The sequence below is a fragment of the Sorex fumeus genome, unplaced genomic scaffold, assembly GCF_029834395.1.
Source record: "Sorex fumeus unplaced genomic scaffold, SorFum_2.1 ptg000042l, whole genome shotgun sequence".
Taxonomy (NCBI): Eukaryota; Metazoa; Chordata; class Mammalia; order Eulipotyphla; family Soricidae; genus Sorex; species Sorex fumeus.
The window spans coordinates 3,699,803-3,727,567 of NW_026606099.1; the positions used below are offsets into that span (position 1 = coordinate 3,699,803).

A 27,765-nucleotide genomic window follows, 5' to 3' on the forward strand; every position below is an offset into this window, starting at 1 on the left:
TGTACTGAATTCCACAGACATCAAAAGAACACGTGGCCGCCCACCTATGAGATGGTCAGATTTCTTCGTCAAAACCCTGAACGAGCAGTTTGAGGCTCTTCGTGTTCCTGGAGCAAGCCCTTGGGCTACACTAGCACGCGACAGGGACGAACGGAGATGTTACTGGCGCCTGCTCGAGCAAATCAATGAGCAATGGTGATACAAGTGATAGATATGTACAGGGTGATATGAGGCACTCCAAAGAAATATTACAGAAGAAGGTTGGTTCCAAATTTTAAAAAGCCTCTCTAAGTAGTGGCTTGAGAATTTATTGGGATAAAGAAAATACTGTATCACAGTGCAGGAGAGGACCCATTTTAATGTTCTAGATCAGAAAGGATGAGGATCTTTTATCACAGGATACTTAGCAGCATTTAAGACTGAAATAATTCTTAGAGGGGAGGAATCAACATTTGCATACCTTCTGGGCAATCATGTTGCAGATTTCAGGTAGAAAGTCCTCACTAAGCAGCTTATACAGTTGCCGTTCTCGAAGGGAAGTTCTCTCCCGAAAACTCTCAGTGACCCGTTTCCATTCTTCTTCCGTTTGACAGAGGAGCCACCAAGTGCCTTGACCTGGCCCTTGGGACCCTAGAATACAAAAATAATTGGCTACTGAAACAGATTCCTCAGGGTGTATCTCCCTTTTTACATTGGGGGAGGGGGGAATGGGGTGGACTTGGCTACACCCAGAGGTTCTCAGGGTCCATATGTGGTACCATGGATCAAATCTGGGTTGGCTACATGAAAGGCAAGTGCCCTACCCACCAAACTGTCACTATTAAAAAAAAATGTTAAGAATGTCTAGAAGTAACACAAACACAATTACTTAAACTTTCACAAGACAGACTATTAATACCCAAGAAATGCTTTGAAAAGTTTACTTTTCTACACAAATGGTTCTGATATAGTCTCCCAAAATTAAGGCTATCTGAATTATAGAAATGAAGAAACCAGGATACATCTATATTAGCAGTTCTTTGAGAAGAGAATTATTTAACCAAATGTCTCGGTGTCAACTATACTAAGCTCAGTTAATAAGACACATGTGCAAATACATACTTCTGAATTCACTTTTCTGTAAGAGAAATGGACATAGGATTGTGTGAATAAGAAAACTATAAAGAATGGCAAGAAGGCATTATAATTAGGCTACTGCAATAACCATAACTACTTTATGTGACTTTGGAAAAAATAACGGTCACCATCACAATCAAGTTTACAGGAACCTTTCTAAACTCCAGCAAAGATCATTACCATTTCTTGTCTGTGGCTCAGATGCTAAGGAGTTTTCTTCCTGCTTTTCACTGAAACACAGAAAAGGAGGCACCAATTAAAATAAAAGCATGTCCAAACAGTTGTGTTTTCCCCAGAGAACAGACCAATTAACTGAGCACAAGGTGTGTGTTTGTGTGTGTGTGTGTGTATGTGTGTGTGTGTGTGTGTGCACGCGCGCGCCCTCATACATGAGCATGTGTGCATATCTACATGTTAAGAAGTCAGGAGAAGGAATGGCTCTGCTGAATAAATGAATACCACCAATGCACTCTTAAAATACTTTTGGGAATTCCAATGAGAAGAAAATGTCCTGTGGTTGTTACTGTCTGATATAATAGCTGTAAGTCACATGTGGTAGCGAAGAACTGGAAATTCAACTAATTTGATGGAGGAACAAATTAGAAAGGTTAGTTTAGAAGATATTCAAATACAGGGCTGGAGAGGTAGCAAAGTGGGTAAGGCCTTTGCTTTGTATGCAACGGAGAACAGGCTTTGATCCCTGGCACTGTATGTAGTACCCAGAGGAATGAATGCTGAGCAGAGCCAGTTGTAGGCTCTGAGAACAGTTGGGTGTTGGCCCCAGCTTCCTCCCTGCACAAACTTCAAATAGTATATTGGATATGTAGCTCTAAAGAATGAAACCACCAGTAGAGGGTAGCACAAGTCCATGAATGCTTATTAAGATTATACTTATTCCCAGAGTGGACGTACTTTCATAATGGGCTCTTATAGGGAAATGTTGATATATGCATAAAACTGCTTTTGAATATACAAAGAGGTATAGACTGCTGACAAAATTCTATATTCTTATTTATATATAGATATTTATATTTAGGAGATAATTGCATATGATGTTCTATACATATAAAATATAACAATATATTTCACTATAGCACTGCCCTCCCGTTTGGTCGAGTAGTCCCAGTAACATCTCATCATGAGACTTGTTGTTACTTTATTTGGCATATCGAGTATGTCCCAGGGAGCTTGCCAGGCTTTGCCGTGAGGGCGAGATACTCTCGGTAGCTTGCTGGGCTCTCCGAGAAGGGCGGAGGAATCGAACTCGGGTCAGCCAGGTTGGCTGCGTGCAAGGCAAACGCCCTACCTGCTGTGCAGCCCAACGATATATATCATAACTATATATTTATTTAGAACATAATCACAGAATTCTTTTTACAAATATTCAAATTTCTGTAAAGTTGAACACTGTAGTAGTAAAGAACAAACTCTGATCAGTTTATTAAAAATCTGATTCTTAGAAATTTTTTGGTTTATGGGCCACACCCGGAGTTGCTGAGGACTGACTCCTGGCTCTGTGTTCAGGGATCACTTGTGGTGGGGCTGAGAGGGACTACGTGGGTTGCTGGATGCAAGATAAAGCACCTTACCCATGATACTATCTCTGCAGCCCCCTAGAAATACTTTTTAAAGGGGTAATGGGGGAGGGGCTTCTTCATCTGTGCTCAGGTCTTTGATTTGGGGTTCATTCCAAGCAATACTCAGGCCAGTGGTACAGGCGCAACACTTGGTACTTGGTGGCCACCAGGGATATGCCTAGGGTTGGAGGGGTGTGCGATGGGGAACAAAATGATGGATTGGTTGTACCAATGACTGAATTCTAGACCTTGAGTTATTTCCCAGCTCATAGAGAAACTTCTTAGTAGTAAATAAGACAGCAAAATAGGGTCTGTTTCAAGTCTTTTACACTGTTTCATAGTTCTAACGTTTACAAAGAAGAAGCGACTGCTGTGTTGTTAGAATTTGTAATGATGGGGCTTAAGCTGCCCAACTGATTCATACACGTCATATGTGTATTATATTATGTATAAAATGATAGATTTGGCTTAAGTACATTGATAGATTTCTGGTCAAATTCTAAAAAGTCCAAAATTCACAATGCAAGCTTTCCTAGAAGATAATATAAAAAATACAATTTTCCAAATAACATTATCCCTTAAGATCTTACCTTTAATTGTTAGGAAACTGCTTTCACTCAGGGATGGGGGGGCGTTGGGTCATTTTCTACGATGCTTAGGGGAACATGCAATGCAAGGATCAAATGAATGGAAAGAATGTGTTCAGTCCGTGAGCTATCTCATGTGCTGCATTCTTTTTTTGGGAGGTAGTCACACCCGTCATTGCTCAGAGCTTACTCCTGGCTCTGGGCTCATGAGTGAATCCTGACAGTCTTAGTTGTTTACAAGACAAGCACCCTGATTTTTTTTGGGGGGGTAGGGGTAGCGGGGCGAGTTGGTGCCACACTTGGTGGTGCTCAGGGATAACTCCTGATGCTGTACTCAGAATCCTGGTGGGCTTGAGAGGCTATATGGGATGCTGGTGATCAAAACTGGGTTGACTGCATATAAGGCAAGCACCCAATCTACTGTACTATTGCGTGGGCCCCACAAGTACCTTCATTAATCCCTATCCCTTCATTAACCTCTATCCTAATTTCTCAGGTCCTGTGAAAACTACAGTTTGTTTGGTTTTGGACCACTGCTCAGGGATCATTCCTGGCTGATTGGGGATCCAGATATGGTGCTATGGATTGAACCACAGCAGTTGCATACAAGGCAAGTATTATCTGGACAGCTCCCAAAGATTTTATTCTTGAAAACCATGTTTGCCATGTTCTTCATCTCAGTGGATAAGAATTAGCTCCTATGCTATGGTAAATAGCATGCATAATGATTTTAGTCAATATTCATGCATAGTCTCTGATAAACAACAATAGTGCAACACATTTTCAACTCAATATATACTGAGCATTGTCAATATTCAACTCTACTAAAATTTGCCTGGTATCATAAACTCTCCAAGTAGCCAAAGAAATTCTATGAAAAAAAGATGCAGGATAATGCATTTCCGGACTTTAAAATTAAAGTATAAAGCTATAATAATCATAATTGTGTGGTGCTGGAATCTGGACCATGGGGTGGTATTCAGCCCCTCAGATTTATGGACAGTTAAGTTGTAACAGTGGAGCTGGTGCAGGAAGTGGAGCAAGGAAAAGTCTCTTCAACAAATAGTGCTGTGCAAAATGTCTAGTCCCATGCAGGAAGTAACAGGAACTGAATCTCATATCCTACTCAAAAGTTATTACTTAAGTAATAAGTATTTTATCTTATTATGATGGAAATGCAAATCAAAACAACAGTGAGATATCACCTCACACCAGTATAGGTGGGAATGTTGTGTGGGTTCAGCATCCATATGGAAAGCAGTATATTGATTTCTCAAAAAAGTAAGAACAGAACTCCCAAAAGATTCAGCAATGCCACTTCTTGACATGCACCTCGCAAAGGAAAAAAAAAAAAAAGTAAAACTATATGTACATGCTTACATTCATTGTAGCACTTAGTACAACAGCCAAGATGTATAAACAAGACATATACTCAATAATAGATGAATGGATAAAGAATTCGTAGTATATGTCCAATGGACTACCACATAGCTGTAAAAAAAGATGAAATCATGCTGTTCACTGTAACATGGTCGGAACTAGAGTACCATATTAGACACAGGGAACACCAAATTTCAGATAATCTCACTCATTTGAGAAATAGAGACAAAACAAGGGAAATACAACCAAACAACAGCAAAACCTTAGCTTATAAATATAAAATTTATCTACAGAGGGGAAAGACCATTTTAGGAATTTGAAAATAGGACTAGAGGTGACAGAGAAACAGTAAAGGAGGGTAATATTCTGGTAACAACAAGGTGCTCTGACTTTGTACATCAATACCACAAACTTTAGTAATATTTTAGCAATGCTACCTATTTAAACTAAGATGAAGGATCAAATTGAAGAGAGGTGCCTTCCAGCACTGGGCTCCATAGCAAAGAAAAACAAAGTTTCCTTACCTCACTATAATTTCTTCCTGTAATTTCTTTCGTTTTGGTGGTCTTCCTCTTCTTTTTCCTGTTTTCCCAGGAACTCCTGAGACATTTTTTTGTCCTTCATTTTCCCTTAAAAAAAAAAAAAAAAGGTATACTATTCAATATACTATAAGAATTCTAGAACATCTAGTAATTTGTGTTCCTATCCAGAATATTCCTAAAATATTAAATGTAGTAGTCACAGAAAATGGGTGGTGACAATACTTCCTGTCTTCTATTACTGAAATGTAGGGCCATGGAAAAACTTTCATTTTACATTCAGATCAGACTAAAAGGTGCTGGCAAGATAGCTCAACAGTTTAGGGTATATATACTGTATTTGAGAGGCCAGCTTTCAATCCATGGTACATGGTTCCCCTAAGCAAGGAAGCCGGTAAGTGGCCCCAAAAGAACAAAAATAAAAATGAAATAATAAATAAGCATCTGGGCACATCTTAAAACTTCCTAATAGAAAGAACTGCTCCTAACAGTAAGAAAGTCTAAATAAATCAAAAGAGTAACATCATTCTGGGATGCAGAGGAAAGGAGGCCTCTTCATTCCTTAGGAAGTTTTCATTTTTCAGGCATTCCTTACTGTCTTTTGTGGTCCAAATATTGTAATAGAGCAAATTATCACATCTAGTGGAAAATGAAAACAAAATTCCGGAGAACTGACTATGAAAGAAAAAAAAAATACTTCCATGAAGAAGGTATTCCTGAGAAAAGTTTACTATGTTTACAGTAAGGGAATTGAAACCTTAGATCAAGAACCACAAAATAGGGGCTGGAGCAATAGCACAGCGGGTAGGGCATTTGCCTTGCACGCAACCGACCTAGGTTCGATTCCCAGCATCCCATATGGTCCCCTGAGCACCACCAGGAGTAATTCCCGAGTGCATGAACCAGAAGTAACTCCTGTGCATTGTTGCGTGTGACCCAAAAAGCAAAAAAGCAAAAAAAAAAAGAACCACAAAACAAAACAATGCCTCAAGGTAGAGGAGTACAGGGCACATGCCTTGCATGCAGCCGACCCTGGTTCAATCCCCAATAGAATATGCTACACTGAGCGAACACCACACCCTCAGCCTCTCAACAGACGGTTGAGAACCACCAGGAGGAAAATCGAACCTCCGGAGCATTTTACACTGTCCCAGTCATGAGCAATGTACCTGTTCAAAGACAGTTCTCCGTTGGATTTTCCTTGTACAGGAACCTCCTTATACATTCGTGTGCCATAGAAATACCAGTAGAGTGCTCCAGAGTTATCTTCACCCAACGGCTCAACACGAAGACTATCTGCGTCCAGACCCTAATAGAAGGATATGGAGAAAAGGTTTGGAAAAAAACAAAACACAAGAAAATTAAAGGATTTAAAATTTATATGGGCCGGAGGATAGCATAGGGGGTAGGGCATTTGCCTTGCACGCAGCCGACCTGGGTTTGATTCTTCCGCCCCTCTCGAAGAGCCCGACAAGCTACCGAGAGTATTCGGCCTGCACAGCAAAGCCTGGCAAGCTGCCCGTGGCATATTTAATATGCCAAAAACAGTAATAAGTCTCGTGGGGCTGGAGCAATAGTACAGCAGGTAGGGCATTTGCCTTGCAGCAGCCAACCAAGGTTTGATTCCCAGCATCCCATATCCCAGCACCACCAGGAATAATTCCTGAGTGCAAAACCAGGAGTAACTCCTAGGCACTGCCAGGTGTGACCCCAAAAGCAAAAAAAGCAAACAAAAAAAAAACCCAAACAAACAAACAAACAAAACAAAAACAGTAACAAGTCTCACAATACAGATGTTACTGGTGCCTGCTCAAGCAAATTGATGAACATCAGGAGGGCAGTGCTACAGTGCTAACGTTTAAAAAAGGCCCCCAAATAGTTTTTTTTTGGGGGGGGGCATTGTTTCAGGGTTACCCCTTCTGGCTCTGGGCTCAGGGAGTCACTCCTGGTCCATCTGTGGACCATATGGGGTGCTGGAGATTGAACCTCTTGGTCACCTGCAAGGCAAGCACATTACCCATGGTACTCTCTCTGGCCCTACAAATACGTAACTTCTTTTTTCTTTTTGTTTATTTCTGGGAGTGCTAAGGGCTTACTCTGGGCTCTGCAACTGGGGATCATTCAGGCTGGGACACAAGAAATCTTACTGGGTACTGGGGATTGAGTCTGGTTCTGTTGTGTGCAAGGCCACTACTATTTTTCTGGTCCGAGGAACAGGATATGAAAATAGGTAGAATGTTTCCTCATCATTGTATACACACACACACACCCCAAAAGAACTTGGAAGAACTTAATGAAAAATGTTTAATTATTTTTATTTTACATGTGCATACTTAAGTACCGGGGTGTGGCTTTGTGGAGAGTGCAGGCCTTGCATGTGTGGGACTCTGGGTTCAATTTCCAGCACAAACAACAAAAAAATATATCATGTGATATATGAGCACCCATTTAAAAACAAACACAAACAATGATGGAGCAAAAACAGCAATGTGAAAGGTTGGTCACTCAATTGAAGCTCTGCATTCTCTCATAGCAGTCTTACTCCAGCCAAGATCTAGCAATACAGTTCCCAATTCACCCCAGGGCCTGATCCGTACTGGTCTTCCTGCTGGGATGTAAGTCCTTGAATTCTCAGTACAGACAAAGCTAAACTGAACAGTGATTTTTATAACATGTCCTTGAGCGAGGCTGGACTGAGAAGTCAACAACACAAAATCAATGATTTCTGACTGAACAGGATTAGAAAATGATCCTCTTATGAGTGAAAAGCAACAGCCCATACCTTCCCTCTGGGACAGACTTCTGGAAAAAAAAATAATAATAATAGAGTAAAGGGAAGGAAAGAGTTAGCCGCACCTTACTTTTTTGAGTAATTTTTGGGTAATGTGTATATATGAATATACTTGAGATGAACATCACTTGCAAAGAGGTTAAAGTCATTGTAGCTTTCTATACATTTTCATTTATTTAAAATAAAATGAAAGACCTTAGAAAGTGAAACTCCATGGAAAATTTAGTTGTACTTTTGGCCATGAAGAGGACTGAAATACAGAGGTGCCTCTGACTATTCAAGTCTGTTATTGGGTGGGAACTAAGGATTTACTCCTGGCAGTGCTCGGGGATCAGCCACGTGCAAGGCAAACACCTGCTCTTCTGCTACTCTGGCCCCAGTATTTTCACATATTATAACCTGACTACAAGCACATTCTGCTTAAGGAAAGGAAGTGCCAAGTAAGCACCTTGAGAAGATCGAAGACATCATCTGCATCTAGCCGGTAATCACAGAGACGATGAAGAATCTCCACCCGGGTACGGAGAGGCAGGTCCTGGAAACTGGCTTCTCTTAGGGGGTTGGGTTTCCCTTCTTCAAGCTCCCAGCGGTAGTTGATAATGTCTTCCAGGTAGCTGTGGAATGTCTGAGGCCTAGCCAAATGGACCCCAATACAAAAATACATTATTACAGAAGATCAGGAAAAAGAAAAACAGACAGTTGCATTATTGAAAGCAGCAAGATCAAAAAGATATTATGTTGAGTGAAATATTTGTACTCAACATAACAGATAGAGTTGATATCAAGGATACATGAAGTATCCTCATAAAAATCAACTTCAAAAGCCCTATCAAAAAAGGGAGAGGAAATGAAGACACTTGTCAGAGGAAGACAGTCGGATGGTCAAGTGCACATGAAAAATTGCATCATCACTTATCCTTAGGAAATCCAAACCAAGCTGACAATGAGATATCATCTCATACCAGTGAGAATGACACATATCAAAACCAGTAGGGAAGAAAAGGCTTGCTCTTCAAGCCCATGTTCTCCCTTGAACATGCATCTCACTTGTTCTCCTTGAACATGCATCTCACTGATGCTTCTTTGCTGCTATTTTCCCCTATAGAGAATCCTGTGTTCTCTCTTGAACATGCATTTCTCCCTTTCTCTCATCTTTCGAAACAAATTTCAATAAAATATTTTAAGAATAATTCGTGCTAGTAGGTACATGATGAAAAAGGAACTCCCATCCACTGCCGATGGGAATGTTGTCTGGTTCAACCCCTGTGAAAACAGTATGGAGAGTGCTCAATAAATTTAGGATAGAGGTGTCATAGAATCCATATTCTACCAAGAGGATGTATGCATACCATTATTCATTACTGCATTTACTACAATAGCTAGACTGAAAATGAGCTTAAAAAAATAGCTGGGACTACAGTAGCTGGGTCTGTTTTCACTTGCGCTCTGCGCTCCAGAGGGGGGCGAGAGTGAGAGCCCTCCCGCCAAGGGACCCAGCCCCAGCAGCCGACCTCCACTACCCAACTGCTGCCATGCTCCAGGCTGCTTTCCAGACCACGCAGACACTTCCTACCCATTTTCCATAATTACCACACCATGTTTAATGGGGTTCAGTAGGCAACAAAGCAGAAAGAGAAATATATATATATATATACCTACCTCTTGGAGAGCCCAGCAAGCTACTGAGAGTATCGCACCCACATGGGCAAGCTCCCCGTGGTGTTTTCGATATGCCCAAAACAGTAACTATAACAGGTCTCATTCCCCTGACCCTGAACAAGCCTCCAATTGTTGGGAAAGACGAGTAAGAAGAGGCTGCCAAAAACTCAGGGATGGGACAAATAGAGACGTTACTGGCGCCAGCTCGAGTAAATCGATGAACAATGGGATGACAGTGATACAGTGATACAACAATAGCTAAGATATGGAATCAACTTAGGTGTCCAATGACGAATTAATTATAAAGATGTGATACATATACACAATGGAATAAGATGCAGCTGCAAGGAACAATGGAATCATTCAATTTACTGATTGGAATTGGAAGATATCATGTTGAGTGAAGTAAGCCAGAAGAAGAAAAGCACACACAGGATGATCTCACTTATCTGTGATATATAGAATAACTGAATGAAGAAATGCAATATGGTAAAGGGGGCATGCCTTGATCACGTGATTCCAGACCTTAGGGGGAAGGACAGAGAAGGAAAGAAATCAAGTTGGGGGAGGAAGTAGATGAGAAAGGGAAGTAACGGGGAACAGGGGTCAGCGCTTAGGTTACACTGGGCTGTGGGAGAGTGGTATAACTACATATCTGAAGCACACTGAAAACATGAGATCTAAGCTGCAACCACCAAAATTTGTAATGTGTCTGTCAAGGTGGCAGGTGGGAGTAGGAGAAATATGCTGGGTGAGAGAGAACGTGGGAACACCGGTGGAGGGGTTGGTGTTGAAATATTATATGCCTAAAACTCAACATCATTAACCCTGTAAATCACAGTTCTTAAAGTAAAAAATTCTTAAAAAAAAAGACAAGACAAACTCTTAGCATTTGGCAATGAATATGGCATTCATTCACTCATGGTGCTTATGGTTGCTCTCTAAAAAAGGTCTGTTGGGGCTGGAGCAATAGCACAGCGGGTAGGGCATTTGCCTTGCATGCGGCCGACCCGGGTTCGATTCCCAGCATCCCATATGGTCCCCTGAGCACCGCCAGGGGGTAATTCCTGAGCGCAGAGCCAGGAGTAAGCCCTGTGCATTGCCGGGTGTGACCCAAAAAGAAAAAAAAAAAAAAAGGTCTGTTTACTCCTATCCTGCTAAGAAATTTTCTATGTTTGGATAATAAATTTATACTGCATTAACAGCAAATGTTTCTTTAAATACATATATATATATAAAATCAAGTGTTTTTATTTTTTATCCATAGATTTTTAAAAGAATCCTTTTAAATGCAGAAATTTAAGTAATATATAATTTGACAGGTCTCTTCAGATTCTCCCCTTAAATTTTCCTCTCTTCACTCTTACTAATAATTTATGTAAATCTTAAAATGTATTAGCACAAAATTGCTCATATTAATCAAAAAATTTATATACCTATAAAGTAAGATAGTCAAAAATTTTTTTCACTTTATCAATTTATCATTGATATACTATTTTGTGGAATGCACACAAGCTCTCCAAACAGAAAGTGATTATTTTCCTAGAGTAAAATATTTATTTCACCAAAAAAGTAGCCTATAAAAGGGGCAGTAGGACATAGGCCAGGGAGCAAGACCCTTCCGATTTCAGCATGTGATTTCATAAACGCAGGCAAACCAGCTCAACACTTAGTATAAATAGTATCGTTCTCTGGACTTATAATACTGTCTAAAAGTCTCTGTTATTGTCACTGTCCTCCCATTGTTCATCGATTTGCTCAAGCGGGCCCAGTAACATTGTGAAACATGTTACTGTATTCGGCATATCGAATAAGTCATGGGGAGCTTGCCAGGCTCTCCGAGAGGGGCAGAGGAATCAAACTCAGGTCAGCTATGTTGGCTGTGTGCAAGGCAAATGCCCTACCCGCTGTGTTATCATCGCTCCAGCCCTGAAAATCCCTATTTACGTCAAAGAAGAACATGCTTGAGATTTCTTTCCAATAACACTCTTAGTCTATTGAACTTAAGTTCGACAACTTTTGCTAAATATTTTCTAACGGCAGACGAATTGCTTTAAATACCCAGTGGTTTTTTATTTTTTTGGATACACATTCATAAGACCAAATGGCTAGATATTTGCAGAAGAGACTATACAGGAATTGTGAAAGCTGTATTAGGCATGTTACAAGTAAAAATTCTTTTTTGTTTGTAGGTTTCCATACTGAGGAAGGAAATGATTTGCAAGATGCACAAAAGGTAAAACAGAAACTCATTTTTCCACTATTCAGATAAATCACGAATCTAAAATCAATCTTACAACACTAGAAATTCAAGAGTGGCCTAAGTCTGACAGCATCACCACCGGAACTTGTGTGACTGCAAATACTCAGGTTCCGCCTGACCTACAGATTAGCAGCTGGAGATGGGTTCAGCGTTTGTTCTCTTTTCGTAAACCCTATAGGTTACTAAAAGGTTCCCTAAGGTTTTAGAATCCTCATGTTAGTCATTATTAATGTGTTTATTCCTAGCTACTGTTCTCTTTTTTCTTAGCAGGTATAGTCTCTGTCCTGATTTTTTTGTTGTTCATTCCCCTGCTTTTCTTGATTATTTATCTCATATACAGTTATTCTAATTTAGTTCTCCTTGTTTTACATGTCGTCATTGGTGATATCGACCTCTGTAACTTCCTTTATCCAGTGCATTATTTGGGAACTTGATATCTCTATGGTAGTACATAGATCCCCTGAGCATATAAAGGCAGCTCTAACCATGTTGTTTTCCCAGTCTACCGCTTATTTCATCCAGGAGAGAAGGATTCTTGTGCGTGTGAAAGCAAGATGGAGTCATGTATGGCATAACAATCAGGGATCTCATCACCTCACCACATTCTACTGTAGGCTCCACACTCAAGGGAAAGGGATTGCATCGGAAATCCCACAGGACCATTCTCAGAATCTAGCTATGGCACCCACTCCCCATCACTGATGGGCAACAAAAGGTATTACTGAAAATTTTGAGCTAAGACATTTCTAAGTGTTTCTTTTTTTTTTTTTTGCTTTTTGGGTCATAACCCGGCAATTTACAGGGTTTACTCCTGGCTCTGCACTCAGGAATTACTCCTGGCGGCAACTTGGGGGACCATATGGGATGCTGGGAAATTGAACCCGGGTCAGCTGCGTGCAAGGCAAACGCCCTATTTGCTGTGCTATTGCTCCAGCCCCTCTAAGTGTTTTCTAAGGCATAATAATATTTGGAGTTTTTTGGGCAGCACATACTGCAGTGCTGGGGAGTTATTCCCACGGAGGGTGTGGGTGGGGATGGACAGATGGGACACGTGGTACTGGGGACTAAATATCAGCCTTCTGCACATCACCTTATTGAGCACATAACCCATCTCATAGCGTGTGTGTGTGTGTGTGTGTGTGTATGTGTGTGTGTGTGTGTGTGTGTGCGTGAGAGAGAGATGCCAGAGACTGAACTCAGGACCTCACACATGCAAAGCTGCTAGGCAAGTGGTCCACCACTGAGTATATCAAAGTACTAAATGAAACAACCAAACCAAAGATTTCCCTGTTAAAAGGAGAGAACACTAGTAAGCGATTCAGAAAAGTGTGAAATACGTGTGAGACTGAATATTATAGGCAAGGATTACAGAACATTACACCACTGGAAATCAGGCAATTATGCATACCTGAAACTTTTTCTACCTTTTTTTTTTTTTGAGTTTCGGACAGGGCTGTGCTTGGGCTTCTGGTTCTGCACTCAGGAATCACTGCTGGTGGGTTTGGGGGACCATAAAGGATGTTAGGAAATGAAACTGGGTCAGAAGTATGCAAGGCAAGAGCCCTACTTGCTGTAATTTTCTGAGAGGCAAAAAATAACAAACCAGATTGTGTTGGATGAGAACTAAAGTTAGCTTTTACTTCAAAATTGCTGTTTCTATATTGTAGACTTGAGTTAAAAAAAACCTAAGCAGAGAGTCAGAGGTCATACAGTTCATAAACATGGCTGAAAAAACATCATTTTTATATTAACATGTAATCACGGTCCTCCCATTGTTCATCGATTTACTCGAGCGGGCCCAGTAATATAAAGCTAGTATTCTGTTGAATTATAAAAAGGGGCAGCAATTATCATAAAAAGTCAGATTCTCTCTTTTTAAAATTTTTTGGGGGAGCCTCACCTAGCAATGCTTATTTAGGGGTTACTTCTGGCATGGCACTCAAAAATTATTTCCTGGTGGTACTCAGGGCACTGCTTGGAATGCCATGAATAGACCTGGGTCAGCTGTGTGACAGGCAAACACTCTATCTGCTGTACTACTGCTTCAGGCCTGAAATAAATGTTTTAATAATATGTTGTATCTACTACAGGGGCCAGAGAGATAATACGGAGGGTAGAGTGTTTGCCTTGCACATCACCAACCTGGGTTCAATCCCTAGCACCCCAGCACCCCCTGAGCATATCAGGAGTGATTCCTGGGTGCAGAGCCAGGAATAGCCCTTAATACTGTTGGGTGTGACCCCAAAACTAAACAAACAAACCAAAAATCCCAAACTACAAAATAACATTTAGAATTGTGGCCGACAAAGGCCAACCCAAGTTCAGTTCTTCCACCCCTCTCAGAGAGCCCGGCAAGCTACTGAGAGTATCTCACCCGCACGGCAGAGCCTGGCAAGCTACCCGTGACGTATTCAATATGCCAAACACAATAACAAGTCTCACAATGTTACTGGGCCCGCTCGAGCAAATCGATGAACTACGGGAAGACAGTGACAGTGAATACTTCAAGATTATGATAGCAATTTGGAATTAGTACTACTGCCAGAGAATACTATTTTGTGAGTTAATAAAGAAGCCAATTATTGTATCCGAAATGTCTCTTTGAGCTGGAGAGACAGCTCAGTGGGCTGTGAGTGTGCTTTACATGTTGGGGAACTCAGCTTGATCCCGAATGCCACATGGTCCCAAGCTCTAAACCAAAATCTGAATAACTATATTTACATATAATTAGATTCTGTCGTAATCTTATTTTATACTTTGCGATTTCAATTTGTACTCTTAGTTGGAATCCACAGACTTCACCAGCATGTCAGAGACACAGTACCAAAAGAGCTAACATTCTGTTTTAGATGGAGGAAAATCAGAAAATCTTTAAGATTTCCCTTTTAATTAATACGCAGCATTGGGCTGTAGGTAAGAACTGAAGTCTGGGGCAGAGTGGTATACCAAATCTGTCCTTTATCAATGACCAACTGTAGTCTTCTGGGAACATTATTTAACCTACCTGTGTCTCAAATTCTTCATCCTTGACAGATGGATTAGAGAGTAATTTATGTTACAGTGCTGTTAAAAAGATTATATGGAATTTCCTGAAGTGCTTTTAGTGTAGTGTCTAGACAGTAAGTTGAAGTAGAAAGAGTATTATGCTGGTCCATGGGGGCACAAATCTGAGCTTGAAAAATACAATTAACAAGAACTTAACAAGAAGAGACATAGTAGAGTGGGTAGAGAACTTGCGTTGCAGGCAGCATGGGTTCAACCGCCAGCCCCTCATATGGTCCCCAAGTCCCGTGAAGAGTGATCCCCGATGTCAAGAGTGATTCTGATGCTTCTGCACCCTGTGTCAGGCTGTCTTATATTGGGCACCCCTGAGAGGGGCAAGTGAGTCCCTCCACTTGTCCTATCAGAGCCCCAGCAGCCTAAAACCTCCAGAACACAATTGCAGCCATGCTCATCGGTGATCTTCTTAGGCTCGGGACAAGCCTCATCCATGAAAAACTAGGTATGTAGGTTTTGTGACTGAAATTTCTAGGCTCTCCGGGAGCCAGGAATGAGCACCTCCTCGCATCTCCCTAGCGCATGGTTCACCCCACCAACTGCCTCTGGTGCCATATAAGCTCATCAATGACCATGATCCAGAGACCCACAAATAAATCTTAGAAGAGAAAGAGAGCATCACACTGAAGAGATGCCTCCACAACCCAAAGTCACCATCTAATTAAAAATTTAACTCTAGCTCTATTATTCAATCAAAAATTTTAGAATTCCTGGAGTGACATTGCATACTCTGCCCCACCGATGTACCAAGAATAGCACAACATATTTGATTTGCTGGGGTGTAATGTAGAAGGGAACCTATTTCGATTATATAGGCACACAAGGGTAACCTGTAACAACACAGTAGTAACCTCTTATACAAGGGCTTAATGGCCCCAGGGTGAGATATAACACTCTCCACACACTTTCCTCTAAGGAAACTTTTCTGGATCATTTTTAGCAGATTATTCATAACAAGCAATACAAAATATCTTATTTAGTACGTGCTTTTTTGGGACAGGTTTGGGTGGTGGTGGTGGGAAAACTCGAAATAATGGGATGGTGTAACGGTGTTGGCATTGGTGTTAGAATATTGAATGCAATAAATTATCATGAACAACTTTAAAAACAAATTTAAAAAAGAGTGATCCCTAAGTACAGGGCAAGGAGTAAGCCCTGAGCAGTGCTGGGTGTGCCCCGCCCCCTAACCAATACATACAAAGAAGTTGTATTCTACAGATCCTAGACATTCTGTTTCTTGGGTTCCATATGACACTGAGTTGGTGGAACTAGGATAATAACATATTTAATTTTCTAGAAACAGGGGTTACAAACTATGACCCGTGAGTCAAATTTGGCTTGAGCAGCTATTAAAAAAAAAAAATCAAACAAACAGGAGGGTCTCTCTAACAATGCTTGGGAGGAGGTAGGGCAAGAGAGGCAATACTCAGCACAGTGGTGCTGTTCACAACATGAAACTCTTCAGTTCTTATTGCACTAAAGAGAGCCAAGAAGGGAGGGTATAAGAACTCTCTCATATAAGAGCAGAACAGAATACTATTTGAGGCCAGAAAGACAGTACATGGGTACTTGCATACCTTCCAGCCGATCCCGGTTCAATCTACAGCACCACAATCCTGAGGGCTATATATCCGTGGCACTTACCAGCACAGCTTGGGATCATTCTCCTCCTCCACCCACGATGGCCCTGGCCCCTAGCAAAATACATACCAGTATTTTAAAGCGTCACTTGGTCTCAGTTTTATTTTTTCCTTCTTCCCCTCCCTTTAGTTCTACTGCTACAATAACATATAATTGCATGTACTTGGTAGTAGAGCTCACTGGGGTAACTTGGTTGTGGTGTGTTGAAGATAACATCAACAACATCAATGACAAAACAAGGCAGGAACCTTATCCCTGAGAAATCCCTGGGCTCTCCTCTCTCAAAATGATAGATGGACACTGCTTTTACCTAATACTCAACATGCAAAAGAAGAAGTGACTTTTTTGTGACTTTGTTTGTTTGGGGGCTACACCCAGCAGTGCTCAGGTCAGACTTCTGGATTGATACTCAGTTATCATTCCTGGTGGGCTCAGGGGAATCATCTGAGAAGGCTGGGACTTGAACCCAGATTGGCCACATGCAAGGCAAGCACCCTACCTGTTGCACTATTATTCCAGCCCTCTGCCCAGTAAATTTTTTCAAAAAGCAAGGAAAGTTTTATTGTGTGGCCAAGATGATCACTTCTTTCCTGTCTAGACTGCCTTGTCCAGCATCTGTTTCCTAAAGTGGGTAATGCTGCCACCTCAGATTTCTGGAATGCTCTAAGGGTCTGGTAGTAGCCTTTATGTTCATATGAAGAAGGCAATTTTCAGGGGAGTGCTGAGTGACAATTTCTCTGCAAAGGGATAAATAAGGCCAAATAAGTTAGGGAACCTCTGATCTAAGAAATCCTCCTGCTACTTCTATCCTGCCATAGGCTGTTAATTTAAAAACACAAATCTGACCACTCACCTGCTCTCCTTGCTTTTATAATCACATCTCCAAATTCTCAACTCAGCCCATTTGGTTCCCATTGTACCCAGGGCCATATCGAATTACTTTAATTGAAATGCATGCAGGAGACAAGCAGGCAAAGAAAACAAGGGAGTGGGCCAGGTGAACAGGATAGGTGACAATAACAATCGTTCCCAGCCAATAATAAGGAATAAGGAGAGCAACAAGTCTGTTGTGCTGATACTGCTCCTGTTTGCCATCATGCACTGGCTGACTCCAGGGGTGGCAGACAATTAGGTAACTGAAAGCCTCGAATTAGGATTTTAAATACACTATTATCATTACTATTTTTTAAAATTTGTTTTTGTCTGGGGGCCACATCTGGCAGTCCTCAGGCGACCATGCATGCTGGGATAGAACTCGGGCTTTGGCAGACAAGACATGCATTTACTCCACTGAGCTCTCTCCAGCCCCTCATTATTATAATTACGAGCAAATCTTCTACCCCAACTATGGCTAAGGATTATTAATTTCCTGAGAGGTGGCTGGTCACTCTACCAGTGCTGCTGGCCAACACACCATGTGAGGGTTATGCAAAGAGATACCCTGATAGATAGATGATTCAAGGCTAAAATTGAGCAACTGCTCTGGTAAGCAGCCTGATAACTTATTAAAACACCTTAAATTAGTGTCAGGGAAGTAGTTTAATGCTAGAGTACAATGCTGTGCGTATGTAAAATGTTTATGTTCAGCAGTTAGGCACATATCTTACTGGACAGGATCCCAGGTCTGGAAGCCCGTGAACATAACTGAGGTAGCTTAGGACCTCACATGGAATCATCAGGTCTGGTTTGGAATTGCCCCAGGGGCTAGAAAATTTCCTCAATATCCTCAATTTTTAAAAATTGGCCTTTCTCTAACATTTAAAGTTATATATTTTTTGAGATAAAATAATTTTATAGAGAGAAATGTAAGAGGAAAGCCATATGTTCCAAAGACAACATGGACTTCTCTAGAAGGAGAAAAAAACCCTCAACCTTTAACATATGCTCATTTTTGGGAGAAAGTGACAACATTTCCAGAAATCTAAATTAGGAAAGACCATTCACTAGGTGTGCAAGCTCTTATTTCTAAGACCACGCATGCTTACAAAAGTTAAAAGTTAGACATACATGCTCATCTACCATAATGGGTATTTTGACAACCATTCTTTTTAGGTTTTGTTTGGTCCTTTTTGGTTTTGTTTTTGAGTCATACCCAACAATGCTCAGGGGTCAACTACTAGTGCTTGGGTGACCATATAATGATGGTAGGGATGAAACTGGGGCTGGTCTCATGAACAGTAAGTACTTCAAACCCTGTACTATCTCTCAGGCCATGACAATCACGACTATAAAGGAAAAAAATCATTATGATAAAAAAATAAAATGTGATAATGTATAGAGAATGAGTATAAGTGTGCTTAAAATCACCACTAACTAGATTTTAACTCGGGGGGGAAAAAAGATATTAATGGCCAGATATCTCAAACAGTCATGTTTTACACGTGGGAAGCCTCCATTTGATCACCAGTACTAAGTGGTCTCACCCCCCCCCCCAACCCTTGTCTAGCGTCAAAAGTGCCCTACTTAACCAAAATAAAGTATTTCATCAAATCTCTTACCTTTTAACTACAAATTTATAAACTGGGGTTACTTTCCCAGCCCTAATAGACAACTTAGGTGGGTTTACTGAGTCTTTTTTTTTTATTTTGTAAAAAAAAAATTATTTTCATAAAGTTGTTCACATTATTTGATTACCTTCAATATTTCAACACCAATCCCACTACCATTACACGTTCCCACCATCATTTAAGCCTACCTGACAGTGGTAGATGCTAGATAATTTATTTTCTATTGCTTATTATGAATATCATGAGAGGTGGTAAGGTCGCTTTTGCAGCTGCGCACTACTGGAATTCTAAAATTGTACGAACAATAAACACCTCCAAGTTTGCATGGCATTGGAGAGCGAGACAGGAAAACTCAGGCTGCCCCAGCTTTTCCAGTTTGCTCTATCACTCTGTATAGAAACACAGTGGCAAATGGAATGTGTACAGTTGGAGAAAAAGCTATTTTAGCAAGCTCCATTATTTGGACTGTAAGGGCTAAGCTACTTACTGATTCTCAAGAAGCTTTTTTATATTGTCCACAGAAGAAAAATGTTGTTCCAAATTTCTACACATCTCAAGTGTAGCAGAAAATTATTTACTAGGTAATTAAGGAGAGAGTAAGCATGGAAGCTTTGCTAAAAATTGTGCTTTGGGGGAACAGAGGGACAGAACAAAGAGCAGAGCATTTGCCTTCCACAAAACCAAGCTGGGTTCAACCCCAGTACCCCATATGGGCCCCCAAGCCCCACTAGTAATGAACCCTGTGTGAAAAGCCAAGAGTAAATCCTGAGCAGTAGCCCCTGAGTGCCACCAGATATGGCCCCCAAACAAAAACAAACAAAAAACCCATGACTTCTAACATTAAAATGGAGACACATTAAAATTAAGGCACACTTTATCAAAATAAAGACATGATCCATGTGAACTGATAGAAATATACCCACACACTTGAAATTAAGGACATACAGTGGGGAAAAAAGTAGGTAACACAAAGTTATACACAAACCAATGTTTACTGCATCACTATTTTGTTGCTTTGGTTTTAATTTTTTTCTTTTTTGGGGGGGGAGAGGGGTAGCATGCCTGGTGGTATTCAGGATGCTTGACAGATAAGGTTGTGACAGGTTTCCAAATCAGGCTTCCCCCATGCAAAGCATACTTTGCATATGCTCAAGCCCACTGAACTACCTCTTTAGACCTTAAAGAAATAATGGAAAGTGAATAAATCATAAGATAAATGACAAGTACTAGATGATTTCACTCAAAAGAGAAGAAATGAATGGCCAACCTAAAGTTAGAACAACAGACTCAAAGTTACCACCTCAGGAAAAGAGGGGGCAAAATGAGAGATATGGTAAGGAAAGTGGCAGGGGAAAACGTACACAACAACAACAGCAACAACAACTATAATCTCCAAGTGAGAAAAAGAATAAAAATCATGCTACTGTGCTATGAACTCAAGAAACAGACCTGACAAAAATAAAGGACACTCCAGTTATAACATGAGGTAACAATAAATACAGCAAACATGAATCAGGATGAAAACTCAATTCTACACTTAGAATGTCTGTTGGTGGATCCACGATCTGTGTAAATACGAAGATAATAATAAAAACTCAATAATAAAAGCCAAAAACAGGGCTGGGAAGTTATCTGCAGGATTTATTAACTACAGGTTCCGCTTCTGACCTCTCCTTACCTTTACTTACTGATCCTACACTTTTAACTGAAGTAGCTAATGATCAGTTCTGGTTTACAGAAGAACGACTGGTTCAATGACTACGACTGGTGAGTCCGGTCTACGAAAAAGGCTTTGTAAGATCAGAATTACTCACGTGATATCCCTTCGTTGATAGCAGCCCTGAAGCAAGCAGGCAATCAGGTCACTGATAAACTCCACATCATCTCTGTGAAGAGCTGCTTCTAACTCCTGAGTAGATGGGACAGGAGGGAGCAGAGAGAGCCGAGAGAGAGGGGAGAGAGACGAGAGAGAGAGAGAGAAGGGGGAGAGAGGGGAGAGAGAGAGAGAGATTCAGAGGTTATATTTCTTAAAATCCATAACCATTCTCAACACCACTCGCCCAGCAATCAAAGGGTCAGAGTAAAATAGTGTGTATTTTATTTTCATCTCATTCATTTCCTTCCACCCTCACTACTTGAAGATAATCTAGAATTCAACTCCATTAAAATAAGTTTTTTGACAGGGGTGGTGGGGGCCTGGGTCACACCCAGTGGGGTTCAGGAGTGACCCTCATGGTGCTCAGAGGACCACATGTAAGGACAAGAATAGAATCAGGATAAGTGGGATACATGGCGAGTGCTTTAACCTCTAGACTCTCTCTGGCCTTAGATTTTAATTCTTCCTCTGGTGTTTATTTCTCCCTCTGTTCTACTTATCTGAATATTAGGAAACTCATGTGTATCTCTATAAATTAATGCTAGCTGCATAAATACCAAAGAACTTAATTTAAAATGAGTTGTTTTGCTTTTTATTTAAATGGCAAGAAAAATCAAGGAGCAAATACGTAATGATCACTTGATCACTTGGCATCCCGTTACTCATCAATTTGCTCAAGCAGGCGCCAGTAATGTCTTAATTCGTCCCTGTCGCATGCTAGTGTAGCCCAATGGCATCTGCTTGTTCTAGGAACACGAAGAGCCTCAAACTGATCATTCAGAGTCTTGACGAAGAAGTCTGACCATCTTGTAGGTGGGCGGCCACGTGATCTTTTGACGTCCCATGGAATCTAGTAACGGCTCTAGTCCAGCGGTCATCTCCAAGTCGCATTACGTGTCCACCCCACCTGATTTTCAATGCCTTGGCAAACAAGAAAGCGTCCCTGATTCTCAATTGTCGACGGAGGTCGGAACTCTGGATTCTTTCTCTCACTTGAGTAAAGCGTGATACTCCAAGCATAGCTCTTTCGATTCCTCTTTGGGAGACCCGAATAGTGTTCTCATCCTGTTTGCGTAGGGCCCAGGTCTCTGAGGCGTATGTTAATGCAGGAAGAACAGTGGAATCGAAGAGGTGTGCCCGGAGTTGGAGGTTCTTCGTCCTCTTAGCTATTTCTTTGATGCTCTTGAAGGTGTTCCAAGCCTCTCTCTTCCTCCTGCACAACTCAGGTGCCAGGTCATTCGTCATGTTGACTTCTCAACTTAGGTACACATAACTTGCATTTGGAGATGGTCATTCCGTTGAGAGTGAATGAAACGTCAGGAACAAGACTGTTTCTCATGAACACTGTCTTCATGAGATTCAGCTGTAGTCCGATCTTTTCACACTCACGGTTGAAGTCAGCCAGCATTTGTGCCATGTGGCTAATGTTTGGTGTTATTAGAACGATGTCATCAGTGAAGCGGAGGTGGTATATTTGCCAACCATTGATCTTTACTCCCATTCCTTCCCATTCCAGTCATTGCATGATGTTCTCCAGGGTGGCACTGAAGAGTTTCGGTGAAATGCTATCACCCTGCCAAACCCCTCTCTTGACATGGATGATCACTTCCTTGTAGAATAGTGAGATCCTGGTAGTGAATCTGTAAAACAGCTCACAGAGGATCCTGATGTATTTGAATTTGAACACCCTGTTTGGCTAGGGCTTCGATGACTGCTTCTGTCTCAACAGAATCAAAGGCCTTCTTTAAATCAATGAACGTTAGACAGAGCAGCATCTTGAACTCCCGAGAAATCTCAATGAGCTTGGTTATCGTGGGTATATGGTGGATGGTGCTGAATCCTTTTCGGAACCCAGCTTGCTCGCATGGTTGTCCTTCATCTAGTGTTCTGCCAATCCTATTCAGGATGACTTGAATGAATAGCTTGTGGACGACAGATAACAGGCAGATCGGGCGATAGTTGCCAATGCTGTGGATGTCTCCCTTCTTGTAGAGTAGAACACTCCTGCTGGTTTTCCATTGGGATGGAACCTTGCAATCAGACAGGTAGCGTGTGAAGAGTTGAGCCAGCGCATTGATGAGTACTGAACGGCAGGTTCTTCAAGTGTACATAATGAGAAAATATTTTTCACTTAACAGTTTTAATGGTAAATCACATCTATAACAGCTTTAACAAACACTATTTTGGGGGTAAACAGCACTGTTAAAGTAATGTGACAATTTTAATGACACACACTACACCTATTAACTAAAATAGGAGAGATCACTAAAACTGAGATTGCTAGAACTCATCTGAACAGAAGTGAGGTAATGTCCATATTAACAGTTTAATCCAAGGTGAAATTATTTACTTTCCTTAAGGTTCAGGTAGATAATACTAAATATCTACCTTGTTTTATTATTACAGTATTCTAAACCAAATGGGACAAAAAGTGATAGAAAATTTTAGAAATTTCAGATGATTCTTTTTTTTTTCTTAATCTCTCACAATAAACTGGTATGTTCCAAGATATTCTAATTCATTAAGTCTTGTGATACAAAGCTTGTATGCATTTTTCACTATGATGCTAACTTCTGCATGTAAACTAAGTTCCAACTGTACACTACACTAAAGGTGTGATGCATACAAAATCTGATTTTTGTTGTTTTTGGGTCATATCTGGCAAAGCTGAGAAGTTATTTTTGGTTCTACCCTGAGGAATCACTTCTGGCAGTGCTTATGGGACCAGATGTGGTGCCAGGGATTGAACCTGGATCTGCAATGTGCAAGGCAAGTACCTACCTGCTGTACATTTCTCAAGTTCCATTTTTTAAGGATTCATTAATTACAGATTCAGTTTCTAACCTTAACACCAATTAATACTCTCTATGTCTGAGGTCCTGGGTTCAATCCCTCAATACCAAACAAAAATTAAACAAAAAAAACCACAGGACCATAGAGATACCAAGATTTGATCCTGGACATTCCAGACCGTCCCCTGAGCACTGCCAAGCATGATCCCTAAGCGCAGAGTCAAGAGTAAGCCCTGAGCAAAGCAGGGTTTGGCTCCCAAACTAAAACCAAACAAGACTAACCCACTAATTATAATGTATACTGAATAGTGGTGATGTCTATATAATAACAGTAAAGTTCTTTTGAAAGTCATTACTTTGTTATTTACAAATTACAAGTAGGGTGTTTGCCTTGCATCGGCTTCCTCCGTCCCTCTTGGAGAGCCCGGCAAGCTACTGAGAGTATCCTGCCTACACGGCAAAGCCTGGCAAGCTCCCCATGACATATTCGATATGCCAAAACCAGAAACAAGTCTCACAATGGCGACGTTACTGGTGCCAGTTTGAGCAAATTGATGAACAATGGGGACAGTGCTACAGTGCAGTGCTATTTACAATTTTTTTTTTTGCTATTTTAGGTCACAGCCGGCGATGCACAGGGGTTACTCCTGGCTCATGCACTCAGGAATTACTTCTGGCAGTGCTCAGGGAACCATATGGGATGCTGGGAATCAAACCCGGGTTGGCCGCGTGCAAGGCCAACACCCTACCCGCTGTGCTATCTCTCCTTCCCCCCAAATTTTTTTCTATCACATTTAAAATCATTCCTAAAACTCCAAAAACTTCACAATACAGGCCCGAAGAGACAGCTCAACAGAGTGAGTATGCGTGCAGGTGGAATGCCCAGAACCCAATCCCTGAGCACAGAGAAAACAGTTAGAAGCAACCAGAGCATTTGCTGGGTGTGGTGGGAAAGCCGAAAGAAAAACTTCACAGCATAAAAAGCTGTTAAAAACAACACAAAATAGAAACTATCCTGAGGTTCAACTGAGAAGGAAGGTACTCTACAGTGCCTGAAAAACTAGAATGAGGGTCTGGAGTGATAGCACAGTGGATAGGGCATTTGCCTTGCTTGAGGTGGACCTGTTTGATACCTGGCACCAAACCGGGCCAGCAGTGATCCCTGAGTGCAGAAGTAAGCTCTGGTGTGGCCCCCAAAGTAAGTAACAACAAAAACCCAACCCCACAACAACAACAAAACCCTAAATAACACAAACATTAATGAGATTTGGACTTTAAAAACAATAGGATCGCCACTCAAACATGTCTTTCGTGTGTATGGTAAGAGACAGTAACAAGACTTAGTGTGACAGTGATTTTACTACATAGAGTAAATCATGCTCCCAGGAGAGAACATCGCAGAGTCTCCTGCCCCCGCAGCTGGCTGTCCTCACAGGGGCCCCTTGGAGGAGGGCGGATTGAGTTTCCCTCTCCGCCCTGAGCAGAGCCCTGACAATTGAAGACATAAGGGACCCAGCCAAAGTCATGCTGAGACCACTCTCCACACGCTTGGATGAAGAACTGGCAGAGGAACCCAGGTGTGCGGGACCCAGGGCTGAGATCTCCAAGCCTGCTTGGTTCGGGACTGGGCCTCCTCCACCTTCCAGTAGCTAGACAGTTATACCCACCAAGTGCCGGGTATCCCCATCAACGGCCAGGATGCAGAGACTCTAAAACCAAGCTCCCGGAACACCTCTTATTCTTTAGTTCTAACTCTCAGAGAATCCGGCAGGCTACTGAGAGTATCATACCCGCCTATATGCCTGACTAGGAACACCTGTAAAGGTGATTAGAGGATGCCCCCCGAAGCTTCCATCCCTCTTGGAGAGCCGGGCAAGCTACCGAGAGTATCCCTCCCGCACGGCAGAGCCTGACAAGCTAACCATGGCGTACTCAATATGTAAAAACCAGTAACAAAGAACGGTCCTCATTCCCCTGATCCTGAAGGAGCCCCCAATAGCCCCCACTAGCACATGACAGGGACGAAGGGAGACGTTACTGGGCCCGCTCAAGCGAATCGATGAACAACGGGGTGATAGTGATACATATTATATATATAGTAATACCCAATCATTATGTTGAAAACTAGAAACTAATGCAATGGCATATAGTAATTAAATCAATGAAGACTGAAAATTGAAAATATTTTGCTCTCACAAACACTCATCTATAGTAGTGGTTCTTCTATCAGTTTACTAATTCCAGTGAAGAAAAAAATAAGAGACCCTATCGATAAGAGCACTGTAGCACTGTCCTCCCGTTGTTCATCAAATTGCTCGAGCAGGCCCAGTATAAGAGATAAAAAAAAATCTATAATTAGTCAGAATTCACTCATTCAACAAATATTTACATGGCACCCAACACACTTAAGACTATAACAAGTGTGTCTGGAGAAACTGTACAGTGAGTAGACGTTTGCCTGGCATGCAGTCAGCCTGGATTAGATTCCCAGCATTTTAATGGTGTGTGTCCTGTCGATGTCCCTCCCCATCAGCCCACCAGCCAGTCAGGAGTGACCCTAGAGCACAGAGTCAGGGTTAAGCCTGAGTATCACCCGGTGTGCTCTACCCCCCGCTACAATCAAAAGCAGTGGAGGGAGTCTATAAGAGTATTTGCTAAGAATTTAGTTAGGAGGGACGAGTTTAGTCAGGGAGGGTTTTTTTGTTGTTTAATTTTTTTGATTGAACGCAAGTAGGCTACATGCATAGGCAAATGCCCTACATGCTGTATATCACTCTGGCCCTTAGAGACTTTCTAATTCCATAGAGTTTAGTTAAGAGATAAGACAGTTACAAAATAAGGTAAATAATCAGCACTATTAAGTACAGAAAAGGTGCCAGGGCTCCGGGAGAACTGAGCAGTTACATGAAGAGGGTGGCAACTTTGCGAGACAATGGGGGGAGGGAGAGGATCTACCCAGGTGCAGGAACACCAGGAGCAGATGCACCAGGAGAATATTGGGCTAGTTTAACTGCTTTGAAAGTCATGAAGAGAGTTAAAACTGAGAGTTGTTACTAAAGACTGACGGCCTTTTTTTTTTTATAGGAGACTGACTATCGTATATTTTTATAGAGGCACTATGAGACAAATCTAGCTGCTATAAAATGAATCCTGAGCACTTGGGAGGCAAGCCACCCAAAACAAATTTCTAAAAACTGTTTCCTTCACCTCCTCCTCCTATTTGCTATAGAAAAGGAACATTCTCCACCTACTCCCAGCACTTAACTCTAAGCACAGAAGTTATCAAAAAAATATTAGTTCGGGAAATTAAATACATATACAGGGTTGAAAGAGACAGTACAGAGATCAAAGTAGCTGATCCCTGGCACTTCATATGGTTCCCGAAATTGAGCACCGGAAGCAGTTCACCGTGAGCAATGCCACATGTGGCCCAAATGCCCACTCCAGTCCCCCAAGTATATTGTTCACCAGCTCTATACCACACAATAGAAACAGTAAGGTGAATTAATAAATGTTTATTAATAAACGTATAAATAAAAGGGAGACATAAAGTGAAGCAATGGAAGAGGGTTAAAATGTAAGCCCAAATGGGCAATTTTATTTTATTTTTTACTGTGTTCACTGCTGTCCATGATGAGTAGAATCTGGTGCAGAATACCCAATTTTTTTTTACTAAATTATAGCCATGAATTATGAGAAAATAAAGGCTCAAGGTCACATAAAAAAATGAAAAAAAAAAAAAAAGAAACTGAGCAACGAATACAGTAAGACTTTGCTCAGGAGGTAAGAAGTACAAGGGTTACAGTCACGGTCCTCCCGTTGATCTTCTATTTGCTCGAGCGGGCCCAGTAACGTCTCCATTGGAGACTTTGTTGTTACTGTGTTTGGCATATCGAATATGTCACGGGGATCTTGCCAGGCTCTGCCGTGCGGGCGAGATACTCTCGGTAGCTTGCTGGGCTCTCCGAGAGGGGCAGAGG

The 27,765-nt window shown here is 41.4% G+C and overlaps 1 protein-coding gene across 1 annotated transcript in view; it reads right to left on the reverse strand.

Annotated features, from left to right (window-relative positions):
- Window positions 1–27,765, reverse strand: part of LOC130029298 (chromatin remodeling regulator CECR2) — a 169,886-nt gene that overhangs the window by 59,251 nt on the left and 82,870 nt on the right. The window contains exons 2-7 of the mRNA XM_056120230.1: window positions 20,932–21,026; window positions 8,439–8,622; window positions 6,369–6,508; window positions 5,185–5,289; window positions 1,297–1,346; window positions 461–630 (exon numbers count right to left, since the gene is read on the reverse strand). Of these exons, the coding sequence (XP_055976205.1) occupies window positions 461–630; window positions 1,297–1,346; window positions 5,185–5,289; window positions 6,369–6,508; window positions 8,439–8,622; window positions 20,932–21,026 (744 nt within the window). The remainder of the gene's footprint in view (window positions 1–460; window positions 631–1,296; window positions 1,347–5,184; window positions 5,290–6,368; window positions 6,509–8,438; window positions 8,623–20,931; window positions 21,027–27,765) is intronic.